This window comes from Montipora foliosa, chromosome 10, assembly GCF_036669935.1.
Source record: "Montipora foliosa isolate CH-2021 chromosome 10, ASM3666993v2, whole genome shotgun sequence".
In the NCBI taxonomy this organism is placed as follows: domain Eukaryota; kingdom Metazoa; phylum Cnidaria; class Anthozoa; order Scleractinia; family Acroporidae; genus Montipora; species Montipora foliosa.
Genome location: NC_090878.1, coordinates 4391862 through 4410662, shown reverse-complemented (window position 1 = coordinate 4410662; position 18801 = coordinate 4391862). Strand labels below are relative to the sequence as shown.

The window sequence follows — 18801 nt, the reverse complement described above, 5'->3', positions numbered from 1 at the left end:
TAAAACAGGATACAAATAGTTAGAATGCAGAATACAAAAAAAAGGTTTTCTAAACAGCAAAATTAACTTTTAAGCTTGAAAAATTATACCACGGCGTTACCTTCAAATTTACAGCAACGAATTTAAATTTCCTTGATGCGCGAGAGCCGCCATCTTGGATTTATGCTAAAATAGCACATTGTATGCTGGGAAGAGAGCTTCGCAAAGGAACCACGCTTGCTTAGCGTCCACCATTTTGTGTGTTGGTTTTGAAAGGCGCGGCGACTTAGCAAGATTTCAAGTTTTCTTTATGTTTTGAGGTATGCCGTAACATCAACGATCAAAGAGATGGGTTAGCGAAATTCTGGTCCAGTTTTTTTCGGGGATTTCTTTCACTTACGCGACGAATATTGACACCGCATGTTGTGTGTCTATTCGCTGCCACTGGTTTGCTTTTGTTTGCAAATTAGCGCATCGTTTTTTGCTGTTTTGTGTCTACAGCTTAACCTATTTATTTTTCCAATCATGGGGATCATAGAATCTGAATCTTGTATTTACAAGTCTCTGGTGAATAATGGCTGAAAAGATATTATTATTATACAAATCATATCGTACTTTGAGTTTTGAATTAGGTATTCGTAACATAACAAATGCAAAACAAGCTAAGCTTTTAACGATCGTCCAACAGTAGATCTCACAAACTTCATTTGAAAGGCAAGCCAATTGCCCAAAGACAGTCAGCCCCCTCTGGATTACTTGCTCCCCTATTTTATGACAGTGTTCTTGACCTCAGTGGTAACTAACCAGTGAAAATCCTATCTTCAAACTCTTTTTTAGCTTCCTTCGAAGACTAGAAGCATGCCTATACGAAAGCATTAAATAGTGTTTTGATCAAATCCCCAAGTTTAGTGTTTCAATTTGTCTCAAGCTTGCACCACCGATCACAAGCTAGGGATTTATTAAAGACCAGGCAATGAGCAAATTGACCGGTTAATGAGAAAGTTGACTGTTGTTTTCATCACCTCCACTTTTCTCTTTTGCCAAAAATTGACAAAACTCTGATGACTTCCTGTTATTTAACGATTTCATGAATGATATACAAACTGTTTGCAAAACCTTTACTGTGGAACCCAGGTGGATGATTCCACATAATTTTTACGTTTCAAATTTATTTTCTAATAAGGACTTTGACTTTTCTAATAAGGCTTTGGTTATTTTGTAAAGCAGGACCTACTACAAACATTAAGTCCCTTTTAAAATTTGTTTCACAGTGTGCCCTTGTTCCAGAGATTACTTCAAAACTTGTTTTCACCTTTTTGATCCCTTAAGTGGTTTATGTTCACTTGTTCCCTAAGATATGGTATTTTGTCTTTGTTGGACCCTGTTCCCCAGTTCAAATTAGCCCACTTCCCTTGTTCCCCAAAACCCCTAGGAAGCCCTTAACAAACAGTGTCTTGTCTCCCGCACCTGTGAAATATTGGATTGGTCTACTATTTCACCCATACCATTCATTGGTAAAGAACTATCTGTGGTTAGTTATACTGGATAACCATCTTCCCTTGAAATCATCTCACCATATACCTCCCCAGTGTCATTGCTTATAAGTTATCTTTTTCTGATTAGTAGGATCTGTCACCTGTTAGACTCTTCCACTCTATCAGTTCTCACTTTGAAATGAACATGGTGGCATCTTATTGACTATGTTTTTGTAAGACATCATGACAAAATGTATATCACATGCTAGTGACTTATCAACTTGGATACTTTAAAATTGAATGTAGCTGTAGTGATTGAACCTAAATTTGCTCAATTCTACACTACTCTCCCAACTGAACGAAAAACTACTGATGGATACTTTCCTGTACTTCCGGTGCTGTTTATTACGCTGCACATGGTTGTTCTATTTAAAGTTTTACTTTGTGGGTAAAATCCAAAAGAGTAACCCTTCGAATGAAAGCTATTGGGAATCACATTCTTTAATTTGTCCTGTTAAGACCTGTTATCAGACAGAGTAGCTCGTAACCAAGTTTTGAGACCTATACGAAAACATACCTTTTAAAAAAAATGTTCTAACTTAGATTAGCTTGTAATATAGTTTTTTTTACCTGAAAATTGTAAAAATCCATCCTAACAAGCGCTATTGGGCTAAAGGGAAATAGCGCTATATAAATAAAGCATTATTATTTATTTATATTATTAACTTTGCCAGAAAATCAGATTCTTTTTTCTTCCACTCAGTTGAATGAAATCCTGAAATTCAACCACAGTTCATTTTGTTGATTGCAAACCATTTTTCCATTCATTTTGGAGCCAGATCAATGGTGGAAGTGAGATAACAGTGCCATCCATATCATGTCAAGTGAAGAAGAGGCCACTGCAGCCAATGTGCTGTCACAGATGTCTCAGATACAACAGATCAGCTGTGAGACAATTGAGGCCACTGTGATAAGTGTTGGGCACCACTGTGATGTGGAGACCACAGGCACTCAGGGTTTGTTTTGAAAAACAGTTTGGTAAAAATAAAATGTTTTGTATTGACAAGTGTGTGTTCAAATTGTGTAGTTTGTCACTCAGGGGTTTCAATAAAATTGGAAGTAGGCAGCTGCTTTAAGTCTAGTAGCCGACTGTATCAACAAAGGGCCGCTAGGCCTGTAGGCTCTGGAAGCTCCGCTTGGTTTGGAACCTCTGAAATGCGATTTCCCGTGTTTTGGGCACCAAATTGAGTACAAAGATAAAGGAAGATTTCTTATCAACAGCGACACTGAGTTTGCAATTAGGCGAATTCTTTTGATAATTTGATAGCCGACTTCTCTGAGCGAAGTAGCCGACGCTTTTCGTCGGCCGTCGGTGTTTATTGAAACCCCTGGTCACTCAATTACAATCATACAACAGGAGCAGGTACAGTGAAGTACAATGCTCATCTGACACAACCACGCATGCCAATCATCACTTTATAATCATCAACATCATCATGATCAAATTACTATCCATTGCAGTTGTGGAAATACAAATGCAAGGAGTTCCTGTTGTGGAAGGCAGTGAAACTCCATCTGTTCAACGGGTAGAGCAACCTGAAACTTCTCTTGTGGATAATAATGAGCAAGTACAGGCTCAGATTGAATCTGGACAAGTGGCTATCAGTATTCCTGTAGCAACAGAGCCCTCCCGAGGTAACTGCCAAAAAAATTCTTAGACTTGGAAAGGGGTTAGTCTAAAAAAGTTATGGAACTATTTCATGCATAAGAGGCTTTTTCAATACTTCATGTTGAAAAAAAAGCCATAATTTTCACTGCCATTATATAAAGTAAAGTAACGTAAAGCGACCATATTCAACGTGGATGACTCGTAACAGTAATTCAACTGACAAACCTGAGGTCAAAGACCCGTGCACTCATTTTACTTCCCCCTCTCCATCAGTGCTCCGTTTTATGGGTATTTAAAGATACTTAAGCTATACAGAACGGAAAGAAGTCGAAACAAGGATGTGATACCCGGGTATTGAACTCAGGACCTCTTGCATGAAGGCTGTGCACGAACCGACTATGTCATCCTTGCTCCTTATTCCATCAATGGACAGAAGGAAACATTTCCAAAAACTAGCTGGTTCAGTTTTACAAAATATTACATTATAAATTTTTTTTTCATTTATTTTTATGTTGACTGTCGCAGTAGAATATATACATGTATTATTATTGACTTTGAACAGCAGAATTTTTAGGCTACTTTTGATTTGATTTGATTTACAACAAGAGGTTCACTTGATGTTCCACAGTGTACAACGTATGAAACTAAATAATAGTGTCTGTGACCTCCTAAATGAAAACAATAATTTATCGTAGTTCATCACTGATCTTTTTCCCATTGAGCACGTTTTAATCCTATTGTACTCGAAAAAATTATTCATGGAGATTGAAATGTATGCAACATACATGTACTGTATGCAAAATGCAACCTATTGGCAAAGTCACCCACAAGAAGTATTTAAAGTGTTTTAAAAGGATAGAGTGGTTGTGTGAATTATGGATTTTTTGATCAGTCAATTCTAAGTCAATCAGTTGGACAGGTGAGTTTGTGGGAGGGTGGGTGGGGGGGACCAATGCAGGGACAAAGTCATTGCCTATACAAAACATGCATTAATCAAGTTGTTTTACCCTTAGCTAATAATCTATATACAGGACAAATTACAAGCCAGAAGATGTAAAATATATTTCTTTTGTAAATACTTTTCTTGTGGAAGTGATTTACCTGCCAAATAGCACCGCACTCACCTTTTAAACAACCATGACCAGATCCATTCAGGGAAACAAATTTCAAATTATTGTAATGATCTTTAATACCAAATTTTCTCTTCCACTAAATATTTTTTCCATCCCATTTCAGCTGTTCCAACAAGAACTGCTTCAGGTGGAGGTAATATAATTAAGATAAACTGTTCTCAACACCCATTATGTAAAGTGGTCTCAACTTAACCCTTTAACTCCCAATAGTGCCACTTATAGATTTTACTCTGTCTAACGCCAGACGATTTTACTCGTCAATGGGGAACCCCACGGGGCTGAAAGGTTAACAACAGCTGGATTCACTCAAAAACTATGTCCCCATTAACCCTTTAACTCCCAATAGTGCCACTTATAGATTTTACTCCGTCTAACGCCAGACGATTTTACTCGTCAATGGGGAACCCCACGGGGTTGAAAGGTTAACAACAGCTGGATTCACTCAAAAACTATGTCCCCATTAACCCTTTAACTCCCAATAGTGCTACTTATAGATTTTACTCTGTCTAACGCCAGACGATTTTACTCGTCAATGGGGAACCCCATGGGGCTGAAAGGGTTAAAGAAGGAGAAGATTGGGAAGATGCATAGAAAACAACTTGACACCAGCAGTTTGGACAAGGAATTTGGGTTTTTTTTAAAAAGTAATTTGGTGGTCTAAGGACTAATTTTGGGTAAGGTTAGGGTTAGAAATGGATGTTATCTAGAGCAAAAAAAACAACTGTAAATTATTGTTATCATTTTCATTATCATTATCATTACTATTAAGGCACATTGTGCTCATAAATGATAGCGTTCTGCTGTATCCCTTATTCATAGTATTTATTAAATGACTTTGCAAAGTTTTAGGGGCAAGTTATTTGCATTCATTTTTTACTGAGTACCTACAGCTGTATAGTTTGTTCCTCCCAATAGGCTACTTCCATGATGTCACAATTTACTGCGAAGTCCAGAATGCTTTGAGTGGATTTAGTAAATGTTATATGGTCTCTACTCCCAGGAGAGCAGAAAAATATGAAAAAGTAATTGATGAAGAAGTCTGGTCTTGGTAGTAAAATGACACCAAAAGTGTAATATTGCCTAATGAGAGCAAGAAAAACACTTTCATAAATGGCAACCACTTTGACATTCTTTTGCCTTTATGTTAATTATACCTACTGCCCTCATTTTGAAACAAAAATTCTTTTGAAGTTTGCTCGTTGCTGCGAGGCTAGAGAGGCTTATTAGCATTAAAAAAAGAATATTTTATTTGGCCGCTTTTATGAAAGAGGTCTATACTTTCCTTTTCTTTTGCAGGAAGAGTCTATGCTTGTGAATACTGCGGCAAGGAATTTAACAAATCATATAACCTCAAGACTCATATTCGTGTTCACACTGGAGAAAGACCTTACCAGTGTGAAGAGTGTGGACACGGATTTGCTAATTTGGGTGACCTCAAGAGACATGCGCGAACGCACACTGGAGAAAAACCATTTAAAGTAAGAAAGGCAATATCGACTTATTGGCAGTATCTTGCATCCAATGGCTCTCCATGGAGTAAATTCCAGAGACTCTAAGTCAATATTACAAAGTGTTTTTCACAATAATTTACTCCACGAACTGGCGTTGGATACAAGATACGGCCAATAAGGCACGTTTCACCTAATAGGCTACTGTACATGTGTCTCTAATCTCAGAATTCCAACAGGCCCAATTAATAATAGTGTTATATTAAATTTTAATAAACTCTGAACGTTTGGAACACTTGGAAGGATTGCTCACCGCCACTAAATTTTCAGCTTAGCAGCTGTTGGCTCGATCATGCGTGGTAATTGTGAGCTGATAACTTAAATTTAGTGAGCCAATCAGAATGCAAGGAATGCAATTTAAAGTGCTTGTCACCTCAACACATTTTTCCACTTTATTTATTCTCCAGAATTGTCCCAAATACATCGTGTTCTTTTTAGAACCTTTTGATTGAAATTTCACTTTTTATGGGTTTCGAAAGACGGGAAAAGTGGTCATACATTGATCCATGACCGAGCAATGAAGGGGATACAAGGTTGATGTCATAAACAGCTTTGCAGGGAGATTTGGTTTTATCAACGGAGTTGATAATGTAAATTGGCCACCGTACAGAGATTCTAAAAGCTGACGTTTCGAGCGTTAGCCCTTCGTCAGAGCGAATCCAAATCCTCTGACGAAGGGCTAACGCTCGAAACGTCAGCTTTTAGAATCTCTGTACGGTGGCCAATTTACATCATCAACTCCGTTGATAAAACCAAATTTTTGTATACTACTTCCCCACCGACGCAGCACCACAGTTTCTTTAGAAACTACCCCCTTCATTCATTTGCAGGGAGATGATTCTTTGAAAACAGCTATGCAAATTAACTTGTGACGTCAACCTGGTGTGGAACCAATTCCCCTTCATTGCTCGGTATGACCACTTTTCCCGTCTTTCAGAGCGCATAAAAAAGTGAAATTTCAATCAAAAAGTTCTAAAAACAACACGATTTACTTTGGACGATTTCGGAAAATAAATAAAGTGGAAAAGTGTGTTGAGGTGTTAGGCACTTAAATGATATCTTCGATTTTCAAATCATACTCGGGGGACCCGCTTGCCGCAGCTTTTTTTTGCAATTAACTTTCTCGAAACTTCAGCCAACTTTACCGTGACAAAAACGGCATCAAGTGGCTGCGGCAAAATTCGCTTTTGCAAACAAGTAGTAGGAGTAGCTAGGAGTAGCGTGGGTTATCTGCACCGTCAAAAGGGTTTGGCTTCGGATGTTTTCCTCTTCCACTTCACGAACATAAAGGTGTATCTTTGCTGTCTAACGTCGAGCTTGTCTTCATATTTCACTTAGTGTGGATACTGCGGTAAAGTGTTTTCGGATTTTGGAAGTCACAAGCGCCATCTTCGCCTTCACACCGGTTTCAAACCGTTCCGGTGTGAACACTGTCAAAGGGAATTCACTCGCTTGGACAGCTACAAGAACCATATACGGCTCCACACTGGTAAGGAACCTGCCAACTTTTTCCAAACATGTAAAGTAAAGTAGACCTTGTTTAACGTCGATAACTCGTAACAGTAATTCAACTGACAAACCTGAGGTCGACGGTGCGCTCATTTTACTCCCCACTCTCCATCAGTGCTCCGTTTTACGGGTATTTAAAGCTACTTAGCTACACGGAAAGGAAAGGAGTCGAAACAAGGATGCGAGATCCGAGAATCGAACTCAGGACCTCTTGCACCAAGGCCGCGCACTAACCGACTGTGCCATCCTTGCTCCATGGCAGATGAGAAATTTCAATTCACCAAAATTATCAAATTCCATGTTGGTTCCATATGCCTAGTAGTGGCCTGTCCGGTAGCTGGTCGTCACTGACGGGCTTTGAAACCCCTTCAATGGCCTGTGCTCATTAGCGCAAACGGTTATGATAACAATGTCTAAAACGTGCTTTGTTTTGAAAGGAAAACAGTAGCGAATCCTATTAGGGTTATCTAAAGTAATACAATACAATACAATACAATACATACTTAATTGACCGCCCCCCATAGGGGCTTTTCAGGGCCAATGAAACAATCAACGAAACAACAGAACACAACAACAACAACTGTTAAGAATCCCAAGAGGCAAACCAGTTGGCTATTTACAAGTGCAGCTGGGAAGTTGAACCAGGGACTACCAGGATCAAATTCGACGAGTGGTTAGAGCGGGTCTTGAACCCGGGATCTCCGAATCTCAAGGCAAGCGCCCTAACCACTGGGCCACACTGCCTCCTATAAAGTAACTTACGGCTCTCTGGAAATCGAATCCAATCAAAGGAATCAAATCAAACACTGCTTTTCGATGAGAGGAGAAACAGGAGTACTCGAAGAAAAACCCCTCGGAACAGGGTAGGGAAACAACAAATTCAACCTGCATACATACGACAATGTCCGGGACTCGATCCCCGGACACATTGGGGGAGGGGGGAGTCGAGTGCCCCTGCTACTGCTTGAACTCTGCTCCCTTGTGTGCCGTGAACGACCTAACCGTCGTTTTGTCGTTGTAGGTGACCGACCATATAAATGCGATACATGTGAAAAGGAATTCAACTATCTCACAACCTACAAACGGCACTTAAACATACACATAGGAGAGAAGCCATTTGCCTGCGAGCACTGCGACAAGAAATTTACCCGCCTCAACTATCTGAAGAACCATCTCAACACGCATGCAAAGCACTCCAGTCAAGAAAGCCAAACTGATTTCAAGTTTGATGCCAATAACCCTGAGGCAAGCATGGACGAAGACAGTCAGGAAACACTGGTTGCTATGGCAGAAGAGACTGCCGCAGCCCGCAGTATCCGAGACGAAAGCAAAAATATGAATGATAGCGATCCCGACAAGGAAGGAGAAGACTTGAGAAGGCTTGTAGCAGCTGTGGATAAAGTGCAAGGGGTGCGTATAAACAACAATAACAACAACAGACAATTGTATTCTTATGGTTTTTTCCCCGATATATTGACTTGCTCTCCGCTCATGACCCCTCCTATCCCCCGATGAGCAAGTTCTCTTCATGACCCGAGGATACACCCATCAGTCTGACCTCGTTCCTTTTAAATCACCAGGTATTATGTACTTATTGACTGAATGGGAGGGTCTGTGCGCCAAGACCGAGGGCCAAATATTTTCCTGTCCGGCCAGACCTAAACTCAGTCAATAAGCATTTTATCATATGTGCTCTTTACAGTATTCATGAGAACTTAGAATTTGAAGTTTGGACAAAATAAGTAACAAAAATTTGCACAGACAATTTATCTAATAAGTTGTTTGCATTTGCTTTTCTAGCTGTAAATAACTTGGATGTTTAAAAGCGTCGAAATCCTCTAAAATCGCATCGCATGGAGCACTACGTGTTCGTAGCCGTACGGCTTTTTCCGGCCCTGGGGCCCGTTTCTCGAAAGTCCCGAAAACGTTTCGGGCCCGAAAAGCCATTTGTGAAACTGCTAATCGCTTATTTTGGAAAGCCGATTTTTTAACATGTTTTCAAGGCAACTAAAAGAAACATGTCCGTAAAGTTTGACGACTTACATCCTCTCCGTTCTTGAGGTACAGAAGAAATTGTGACACCCAAAAATGGCCCGTAAAGTTTCGGGACTTTCGAGAAACGGGCCCCTGCTCGCGCTAATGCGTACGGCTCTCGTACGGGGATTTTCCCAATAGTTTTACAATGAAAGCGCGCGCGGGGACGTACGGGCTATATGATAAGCTAAAGTAACTCTCGAGTGAACTAAATTCTGTTGTACTGGGTCGCGTTTTCTTATCAAACAGACTCCACCCCTTCCCTCCCCCTTCACAATCTGTCCATCCTTCCACATACCCACACAAGAAAATTCCTACTTTGTTAAGCCTCAGCCCTTGAAGTGACATTACACTTAAAATTATACGAAGAAACGTATGAAACTCGTGGCGGAAAGTTGTGCAGACCGTTGGCGAAATTTTGAAAGCAGCCTTTTTTGGTTGTCTTGCGAAAGATGTCAAAACGAATTCTTTTCCCGTTTTCATTTTTGTGGTTTATTAGAGCGAAGTCTCGGATGCAGCAAAGGCGTCGGAAACGAAGGTCCCAGATACCTCTCTTCTTCAACAAGTCACCCAAGTCCTGGGGGAAATTGTTCCGCACAATCTAAGCGCGGAACTCACCGAGGGAGCCGGGGGACCCCAGATTGTTGTCCAAGGCGCGGACCATGAAGGAAGCGAGTTTAAAATCACTGTGGCGCAGCAACTTCTCCTTGCTCAACAAATACTGAACCAGTTACAGACGCAAAGGCACGATCGGGAAGAAAACGGTGCTGGGGAGGGCCAGCCTGGCACGGAGCAAGCGCAGATTGCAACTGGTAAGTGTAGGGTATTGCGGAGAGGAAGGACTTTCTAAAGTAACTTTTTATTGAAAAATAGTTATTTTCATTTAAACCAAAGTCATGTCCACTTCTATGGCTTCGCACTAAGACAAGTTTTAAAACGAAGGCGAACAGCAACTTAGAAATGCTATAGGTTTGTTACCAAAGAACATATTACTTCACAACTTAGGTATTTCGTGTTGTCTTCTTTTGAGAATGAAAAAAGTGAAAATTAAGTGAAATTAAAAAAATTGGCCAACTTTTTCGAATCTGAACTAATCTTAGCAAGTCTGCTAACTCGGTTCTTATCATTGAGTTTTGAGGAATGTATGTTGCACGTGTGAGCAGTGTTTCCTGAAGTGTTATGTTAAACCCGGTTTTAACCGGCGAAAAAGAAAAGTAAAATTGTCGCGATCGTACCCTTTAAATTTATCGATTTATTGTCTTTATTAAAGTGTCTTAAACAAACTTATTTTTTAGTAACCATTCCGGAGCTGACAGCTGAACTAGCAGAACAAATTGTCAGCCAGGCTGCAGCGCAACAAGCTGCTGGAGAACATAGCACTCTACAGACCAGCGCAGGGGAGGGAATCTTAATACAGAGTTCCGCCGGGATGTTACACGTTCCCGATGGGAGCGCCTCTCAGGGAACTGGGCAACCAGGAATGGTCATCGGTACTGAGGTTATGGTTCGTAATGCACGTGAGAATGAACATGCAGAGGTATCACTACTTCCATTCTATAATTCCTTTCTACTCTTAAGAAGATGGTTCCTTTTTCAAAGGCCATCGAATCTAATGCAATCCGATTGAACCGAGATAGTCGTTAGTTGAGTGCAGAGCTGCACAGTAAAACTGAACTGGCTACTTTAGACAGTTACATCAGGCAGATTTATTTCAAGGGAATACGTCAAGGAGGCGACGCCAGGTGCGAGAAAACACGTACCGCGTAGATGCCATTGGTTTTGGCTTTGTTTCTTATAGGTCAAAATAAATCGTGCGGAAGACTGATTAATTTCACCAACCTCATAACGATGACGAAGATTGTGGCCAACTTAGAAAAAAAAGCTGATAACTTTCACCAGCGAGGATGTTGAGATGTGATAGAATGGGAATAAAACCTTTACATTTGTTTTGATTTAGTTTGACTGTCTCACAAATGAGTTCAGCAATTGTGCTTCGATAGATGAGCTTGAGACTTTATTAAAGTGGTTATTGTCATTATCATTATTATCATCAAGTGTATTGATCTGAATGATGAGTCGTCACTCTTCAGATTTCTTTGTGATTCTCTCTTTTTGTTTCCCAATAAATCAGATGGTCACAGAGCATGTGCTACAGGAGAGTACCGCTGTTCCTGAGACATCCGAACATGGTGTATCGCTGGGTGATAGTAACGCTGTTTATGTTGCCATTGATCCCAGTCAAGCTGATGTCCAACAAATTTTAGGCCAGATTCAAGCTATCACGTCTTCACAATTGCAACAGGCCCAAGCCGGGGAACAAAGCCATGACAACGGACAGGAAAACCAGTGTGAATAGAAAGTTTATTGAATTTGTCATGATAATGTTTCTCAAGAAAAGGTCTCCTATCTCAATAAATGCAATTACTATTTATGGCATTGGTTCTTGTGGTGAGATTGAATTCTTGGGTCTCTTCGTCATTTTGAATGGCTGATTAAGGTGACTTACAGTTTTCCGAAGACAAAGATCAAGATTTTGAAATGGTTGAAATTAAAGCGACAGGATGTCTCTTCTGAACTGTTAGTCACTGCAATTGATGTAAAATGTAATTTTACCTAAAAAATAAATGCAAGTCAGGGAAAAATGCTAAATATAGTGACCGAGCTCTTGGAGGGGGACTGGAAGCTAGACATTTCAAAGGCCTTTTGCTCAGAAACCTAGCCGTCCGACCAGAGTCAAGATTTTGGCAATTAGTTAATAAACAATATGAAGATGAAACCGTCAACATTTTTTAAAAAAGATCCATCAGGCAGTTTTTCAGTTACTTGCAAAATAGACGAAAATCGACGTTTCTTCCATTTGAGAAAAACCTGTCTGACAGATTTTACAATTTTTTTCTCGCTAAGGAAATCCTGAAATTTTGAGGTGGGGTCGTACGGCTAGTTTTTCAGAAAAAGGCCTTTGAAATGTCTAGCTTCTAGTTCCCCCTCCCCGAGCTCGGTCACTTAGCATTTTCCCTGACTTGCATTTATTTTTTAGGTAAAATTACATTTTTCATCAATTGCAGTGAATAACACTTCAGAAGAGACATTCTGTTGCTTTAATTTCACAGATTTCAAAATCTTGATCTTTTTCTTCGGAAAACTGTAGTAAGCCACCTTAAGTGATTTAATCGTTTACGATTCGGCCGAAGGGAAGCTCCAGTTTCCGTCTATTCACCAAAGTTAAGTCCTGTTTGACGGATCAACGGGTGACCGTCTGAAAATATTCCATGCTGTACGCCTTGGAGCGTCAAGCTAGCTCAGTGAATATCATCCGAGCCACCCACCTCTGGTGTTACTTGCGCAGCGTGCGTTTAAAAAAATTGTTCTACTATCAAACTTTTTTGGATACTTGGCATATTAGTAATTAACATTCATGATATGAACAGTAAAAAATGAAATTAAAGAAAGGGGTCACCGTGCTTGTTTACGCGTCAGCAGGCTCGTAAAATGGGGTATTTTTACTGTTGTCGCGTTAAAAATTCGAATCGCCTTCATACAGAATTAAGTCTTGGTTACTTCAAAAACAAAAAATTTTATTTTGAAAATAAAGCTTCTTTTATTTACATAAGCAGTATTGCTTCATTTACGCCGTCTTTGAGTCCCTGGTTGTGGGAATAGTGCATATTTTGGGACAGTTCCGTGGTTAGCTTGAAGTCCTCGCCTTGGGTAAAATACACCCAGTACGGAACTGTTTTCCAAAAAAAAAACATTCATGTTCTACTATCAAACTTTTTTTCTTCTTCAAATATGTTCTTTATTAGACTGTTCTTAGCAAATACCTAAAAAAAATCGGGGGTCACTGTGCTCGTTTGAGAGAAAAGGAGCATTTATTTCGCTATCGGATTTAGTTTGAGCGAAATCTCTTACGTTTTGTATGCGCACGTGCTCATGTGCGCGCGCTAACGACGCGAAAATCGTGCGCAGTAGGGATGCGCAATGCAATACTAAGGAATTTCCTTAAGTCGATGTCAACCTGATTCGAGGATTTTTCTCCGGGGTTTCCTCACCTAATCATATCTGACTGTGGTTCAGTGCTCGGGGATTACCGTTTTATGGTTATCACAGAGTCTCGCGGTGGTTTACCATAGTCCATTACAGTTGTGTACTTAGCTACCTGGCCTATGAATGAAAGTGAGCCTGGAGTTGACCTTATTTTGATAGAAACCTCACTACTTTTATGTAAATTCTTACTAATTAGCATGACAACAACATCATACATAAGAAAAGGAGAGAGAGGTCTGTATCATAACAAGGTCAACACCAGCCTCACTTTCATTTAAAGGCCAGGTAACTAAGCACACAACTGTAAATAGGTCTATTCTTTTTCTACGGTGAGATCGGACGTCAGCTTGTAAAGGCGCCTCTGGCAGCCGCCATCAGTCCATATTTGATCTCCCCCACCCAACCCACGCATGTATGTGAAAGGAGGGCAGACCACAACACCGGGGGTCTCCGGTGTTTTGCGGCTTCCAAAGGTACCTTACATGCTATCGGCTCAGATCGTGTCGACCTTCCGCCTTCGCAAACTGCTAGAAATGGTAACTAGGAAGGCGAGTTTGTTTTGCACTGATTTCTGGCTTAGCAGCCACCCCTTTAACATACTGACCTCCAGATCTGACACTAGTGATAAAAATCACGGGCATCTCTAGCCGTGTAACTCGACCTGTCCATGCGATAATCCTACCATCGTCAAATTTCGAAATCTTGTTGGTTGCGCACAACAATTGCGAGGGAGTTACTTTTACAGGAAAGGACTAGAAAGAAAATCTCGGCAGAAAGCGTTTCCGCGTTTGGGCTGCATACAGCAACAAAATAGTGGGTACGTTTTAGAACAAATACACTGGCCACTTAAAGACTTCCATCAGTTATGAACCACGTATCAATCCCTCTGTCAGTAATATCGCTTTAATTTTGGTCACACGGTCTTCACTCCATGTTTTTGACAGATCAGAAAAGTAGTAATGCATCAAGCGTACGACCCCCACCCTCCTCAGAGGACGAATCACGTGGGATGCTGACGGTTTGCATGTCTGTCGTCACAAAAAGGTGATGCCCATGAAATAACATAAGCGAAGTTGGTAATCCTTCTTACATCAGAGTCACTTCTGTCTAGAAATCATAATAATGGGTGCTTCCCATTATAATTTCGGTTTGACCGACCTTTAGAGGTTGTCCGAAAAATTCCGGTCGGACCAAACCGAAACCTACCTTTCCATTTGACTTCTGATTGGAATTTCCGAAAATTTTGGCTTAATGGAAAGCACCCACTGTTTCCAGGAATAAAATATTAATGCTTCGGTAACCTTAACTTTGCGGACGTCAAGACAGACAGCCAGAGAAATGTATGGTTTCCAGGTAAGGTGAATAGTCCTAAAGTACACCAAGGAAAAAGGCCTCTTTGGTACATTTGATTTGACAGTTGTTCAGACAAACGGAAATATCAGGTGCGTTTCGCTTTTGCCTTGGCTTAAAAGCCACGAAAGACGACTTTTTGAACCAGTCGGTGAGCCTGTCAAAGAAAGCAGACTGGGTCTTTTTGTGAGAGAGAAAAACAGTGAAGTTTGTACCATCAGCGAAAAGAATAACATCAAAGACGATCAGAGAAATGTAAAATATCGAATATACAATAAAAAGGCAAGAAAGCCGAGAGTACAGTATTGAGAACACCATACTTCACGGGTTTAGACGACGTTCATTAACACAACACAGACCAGAGCATCGCCACATTTGTTTGAATTTCCAACCGTCACTTGACTCTGAAGATGACTTCCGCTCAGGTTGTCGAAACGTCAGTCACTGCCAACCGTTGAGTCCCTCTCAGGACTATTTTCACCAAGACGATCAGATTCCATCGGGGACGCCTACTAAATTGAACAAATATATTGAGTCCGTCTAAAGAGACTATTTTTCTTGCAACCAAGAGCCACACCACGAATTCCAAAATGCTCGAACAAACAAAATAATGAAATTAACCGCATCCAACTCTTCGATACGGCAAGAAAAATGGCTATAACCGCATATCTACATGCGTCGATGGCGGACGATATTTTGTCAGAGATGTATCAAAGCATTGGGGTGTAAAGTGATTTTTTCCCCCAAACCCAACCTCACCTTGATATAAAATGCCTTCAAGAACACGACCGTAATCAACAATTTCCAATAGTTTAGAGCATAATTTTATACCGTAACCTGCGTCTCTGCTCCTGGGCAAAGAGTAAGTGTCAATGCAATGATTTCCTGCACGATAAGGTCGTTGAAAAAGGAAAATAGGGAGCTTACGAAACGACGACGCCGACGGCAACGACGACGCTACAAAACAATAGGTTTAGTGAGCAAAAACAATGGCTCTGCACGCTCTGCACGTGCGTTTTACATTTTGGTACATTTCTTTGCTGTCATCTCCTAAATGACGACGTGAAATGACCAAATTCAAGGTTCTGTGGAGGACGTTAGCACATGACGATGAATTTTCAGTTCTCTCTCTACGCTTCCAACTCACTCATACCAGTTTAATTCCTCGACAGTTACTACACATTTTTAACGCGAAACGACATAAAATAGTTTCGTAGTGATATGAATAACGCGAACTCGTATTTTTAAATGAAGTCTTCGTAGCCGTCGTCGTCCTCGTTTCGTAAACTCCCTAATATGCGCTCCCCGACGCTGGAATATTTCTTCAGCAAGAATGGAGCCGATGTTTGTAAAATTCTCACAAAAGTGGTTCGCTATTTTTGCAAGAATACTAATTGTATGGCAAATGCATAACCCAGAAAGGAAAACCTGCTAAACTCGCACACCACATGCACCTTCAAGGATCTTGAGGGTTTCACACCAGTTCTTGCCTTTTTCGGAGTTCATAATCACTGTTGTGGTTTCATTCGGGTTGCATCTAACTAAGTGGATTTTGGGCAACAACGGATCTTGACAAACATTATAGAACGTACAATGGTACAATGTAAGAAGTAGTTTTTAAAAAAAGTGTTCAAATGAGGTACAACCATACTTTGGCCTACGCATTACTCTGAAAAAGCAAGCAATCTTCCGAGGGTATAGAGAGAAACTCTTCCCACTACGAAAGCCCCTTGAATGGTAGTTTTCAAACTTCCCATTTTTATGAAGGCAATTTCTAGCCCATGAATCATGCTGGAAACACAATATTTCAATACCACAGAAGTAAAATTTTGCTTTTCTTAATTCTACAAATTTCGTGTAATCTTTTCTGCAAGTTTACTCTCATTTGCACCAGTCAGCTCATCAACCTATAAAAATAAGGAAAAAATTACAAATAACAATTTATAATATAGAGCGGTTTTCAATTGAGTGTCAAAAGTAATTAGCGAATTGCTTTGGTTTTGCATTACTTCACTCAGTGATTGGTTCAAAGTTCTCGCGCCACTTTTTAACCAATCAGAAGTGAAACCAAAACCAACCGTGGCTCGCGCGTGCACATTTTCCCGCGCTTTGTGTCGGCTACGTGTAATTACTTCGAGTCTTGGTTGGTTTACTGGATTGTCTCCGTCCTTTTTGATTGGCCAAAGTAATTACTTTGGTTTTGGTTTTACGACACTCGATTCAAACTCGCTCTAAATGGTCAAATTTTAACTGCTAGTAAAGGCTTTAAGCAAACTGTCCAAAGAAGGCCATTTCCTTCACCTTTGCCGAAATTACCCTCATATTTCCATGGCTCAGGCAATTTCAGTTTCAATTTCGTCATAATTAACAATGATTCGCTGAAGGCGAGGTGAATATTGGTGGATGTCAAGAATTTTATTTCCCGATATTCACTGAACCTGAGGTGAGTAATATTGTTTTAGTATAATTACATTGGTGATTATTTGAAAAATATGCATTTTCTTTGACCTCGTCTGTCACCTCGACAAAATGGCTTGCGGTCATTTTGAAAAAAAATAAAAATAAAAAAAAAAGACGCTCTATAAAAGCCTACACTGGGTTGCCTGTGGTACGTGTTACACAAAAACAGAAGGCTTTGAATTAGGTGGTATTGAACTGCAGGGTTCCAGTTAATTTTTTCAAGTGGGGGGTCATTAAGACCATTTGAGGGTCACCAACAATGTCGCGCCAGCAGAGGCCCTTTGGTTCACACGTTCACAACTTTAATTATTTTGTAATATCCTGTCCCATTTTGAGGTCTTTTAGCTTTTTAAACTTTGGTAATAATTTCAGTTTAAAGGTAAGAAACACGCTTTTGAGTAAAGGTGCACGTGATCACCTTGTGTCAACTGAATGAACTTCGGGAAAGAATGTTAATCGTTCGTCGTTTTCAGAGTAAAACAAACTACTTTTTAGCCAAGAAACTTCCGTCTTTGGTTAATTTTGTTGTATTATTTAACTGAATATTTACATTTCATCTGTCGGGTCAGGAAGCCTTCTTTGTCGCGTTCCTGAGAAACGTATCTATTGTGACTTCAGGGTGAACTATTTACACAATCGCGAGGTTGAGCGGCCATGTAATTGAAAATCTGAACATCTATGAGATACAAAAACAAACTTGCGAATTATCACAAATCACAATGCTGACAAGCACAAAAGCAGAAGAAATGGTTAATAAATATGAAGTTTGTTACTATCTGAATGTTTTTGTGTGAGAGTAAAGGGATATATTGTCACGCAAATAATTATGTAACTTCATGACACTCCAAATTCGCAAAAAGCGTGAGTTTCATGTAAACAATCTTCGCGCTAGTAAGTCGTAGCAATAAATTGAATTAACCAGGAAGTTAAAGAAATATTGTTGCCTTCCCAAATAAACATCATTTTACACTACAATGACAAAATCATTTGTCAGAGAAATAAAATTCCTGTCTCCTCGCGTATCACATTACAACGCACGTATGCAAATTTGTTAAATCATTTTCACCGCGTCCTGATTCCCGCGAAATTATTTTTTTTCTTTCAAATATCAACAAAAATATTACTTATCGTCAAGCGCTCCATCTTTTACGTTCAAATAACCGCTAAAAATAAAGATTTTCTAACGATCTATCCGTATTCCGTAGATATTTTTTCATGATTTAATATTCTCTGTCAAAATTTGGACAATCAAAACACAAAAATAGCAACGCACGCAACAATTTAGTCACATTTACCTCTTCGTCGAATTTCCATGCTTAACACAGGAATTTTTAGTTATTGTGAAAATATTTCTCTATTCGTTAGCAATCACACTTTTAAATTTCAGAGAAATCGACCGGTCTGCGAATATTTTATAGTTTTTTTCAATGGGATGTCAAAAGGCCAAGTGGATGTTATGCATAATCGGGCGATCAAGTTGCGCGTGTGACCCGTTATAAATATTTTTTCACAAAATGTTCTCGAATTGTCAAGTATCACCACGGAAGACAAGAACATCATTCTAAAAGCTTACTTTACGCCAAAAGTAGGTTCTGGAGGTAATTTTGAGAGTGGAAACCAAGTTTACAGCAGAGGGCAAA

At 39.9% G+C, this 18801-nt stretch overlaps 2 protein-coding genes across 3 annotated transcripts in view; one reads left to right on the top strand and one right to left on the bottom strand.

The window, feature by feature from the left end:
* Positions 1-190: 190 nt before the first annotated feature.
* On the top strand, positions 191-11738 carry LOC137974328 (uncharacterized). Its single transcript, XM_068821250.1, has 10 exons — positions 191-299; positions 2294-2470; positions 2976-3149; positions 4360-4389; positions 5553-5734; positions 7103-7253; positions 8295-8683; positions 9807-10119; positions 10603-10844; positions 11439-11738. Exons 2-10 carry the CDS (start codon positions 2332-2334, stop codon positions 11661-11663), a joined length of 1845 nt encoding a protein of 614 aa, XP_068677351.1. The 5' UTR covers positions 191-299; positions 2294-2331; the 3' UTR covers positions 11664-11738.
* A 3771-nt stretch (positions 11739-15509) lies between these two features.
* LOC137973042 (thioredoxin-like) overlaps positions 15510-18801 on the bottom strand; it is a 19836-nt gene continuing 16544 nt past the window's right edge. Inside the window, exon 4 of one of the 2 annotated variants that reach the window (XM_068819759.1) lies at positions 15510-16608. In XM_068819759.1, coding sequence (XP_068675860.1) covers positions 16546-16608 — 63 coding nt within the window. In that variant the 3' untranslated portion in view covers positions 15510-16545. The remainder of the gene's footprint in view (positions 16609-18801) is intronic. The other variant, XM_068819758.1, reaches the window with a different exon arrangement.

Excerpts from the sequence above, each read along its gene's own strand:
- LOC137974328 (XM_068821250.1), top strand. The coding sequence starts at position 2,332 with ATGTCAAGTGAAGAAGAGGCCACTGCAGCCAATGTGCTGTCACAGATG. Across the intron at positions 4,390-5,552 it reads AAGAACTGCTTCAGGTGGAG|GAAGAGTCTATGCTTGTGAA; the intron begins GTAATATAATTA and ends TTTCTTTTGCAG. Across the intron at positions 7,254-8,294 it reads CCATATACGGCTCCACACTG|GTGACCGACCATATAAATGC; the intron begins GTAAGGAACCTG and ends TTGTCGTTGTAG.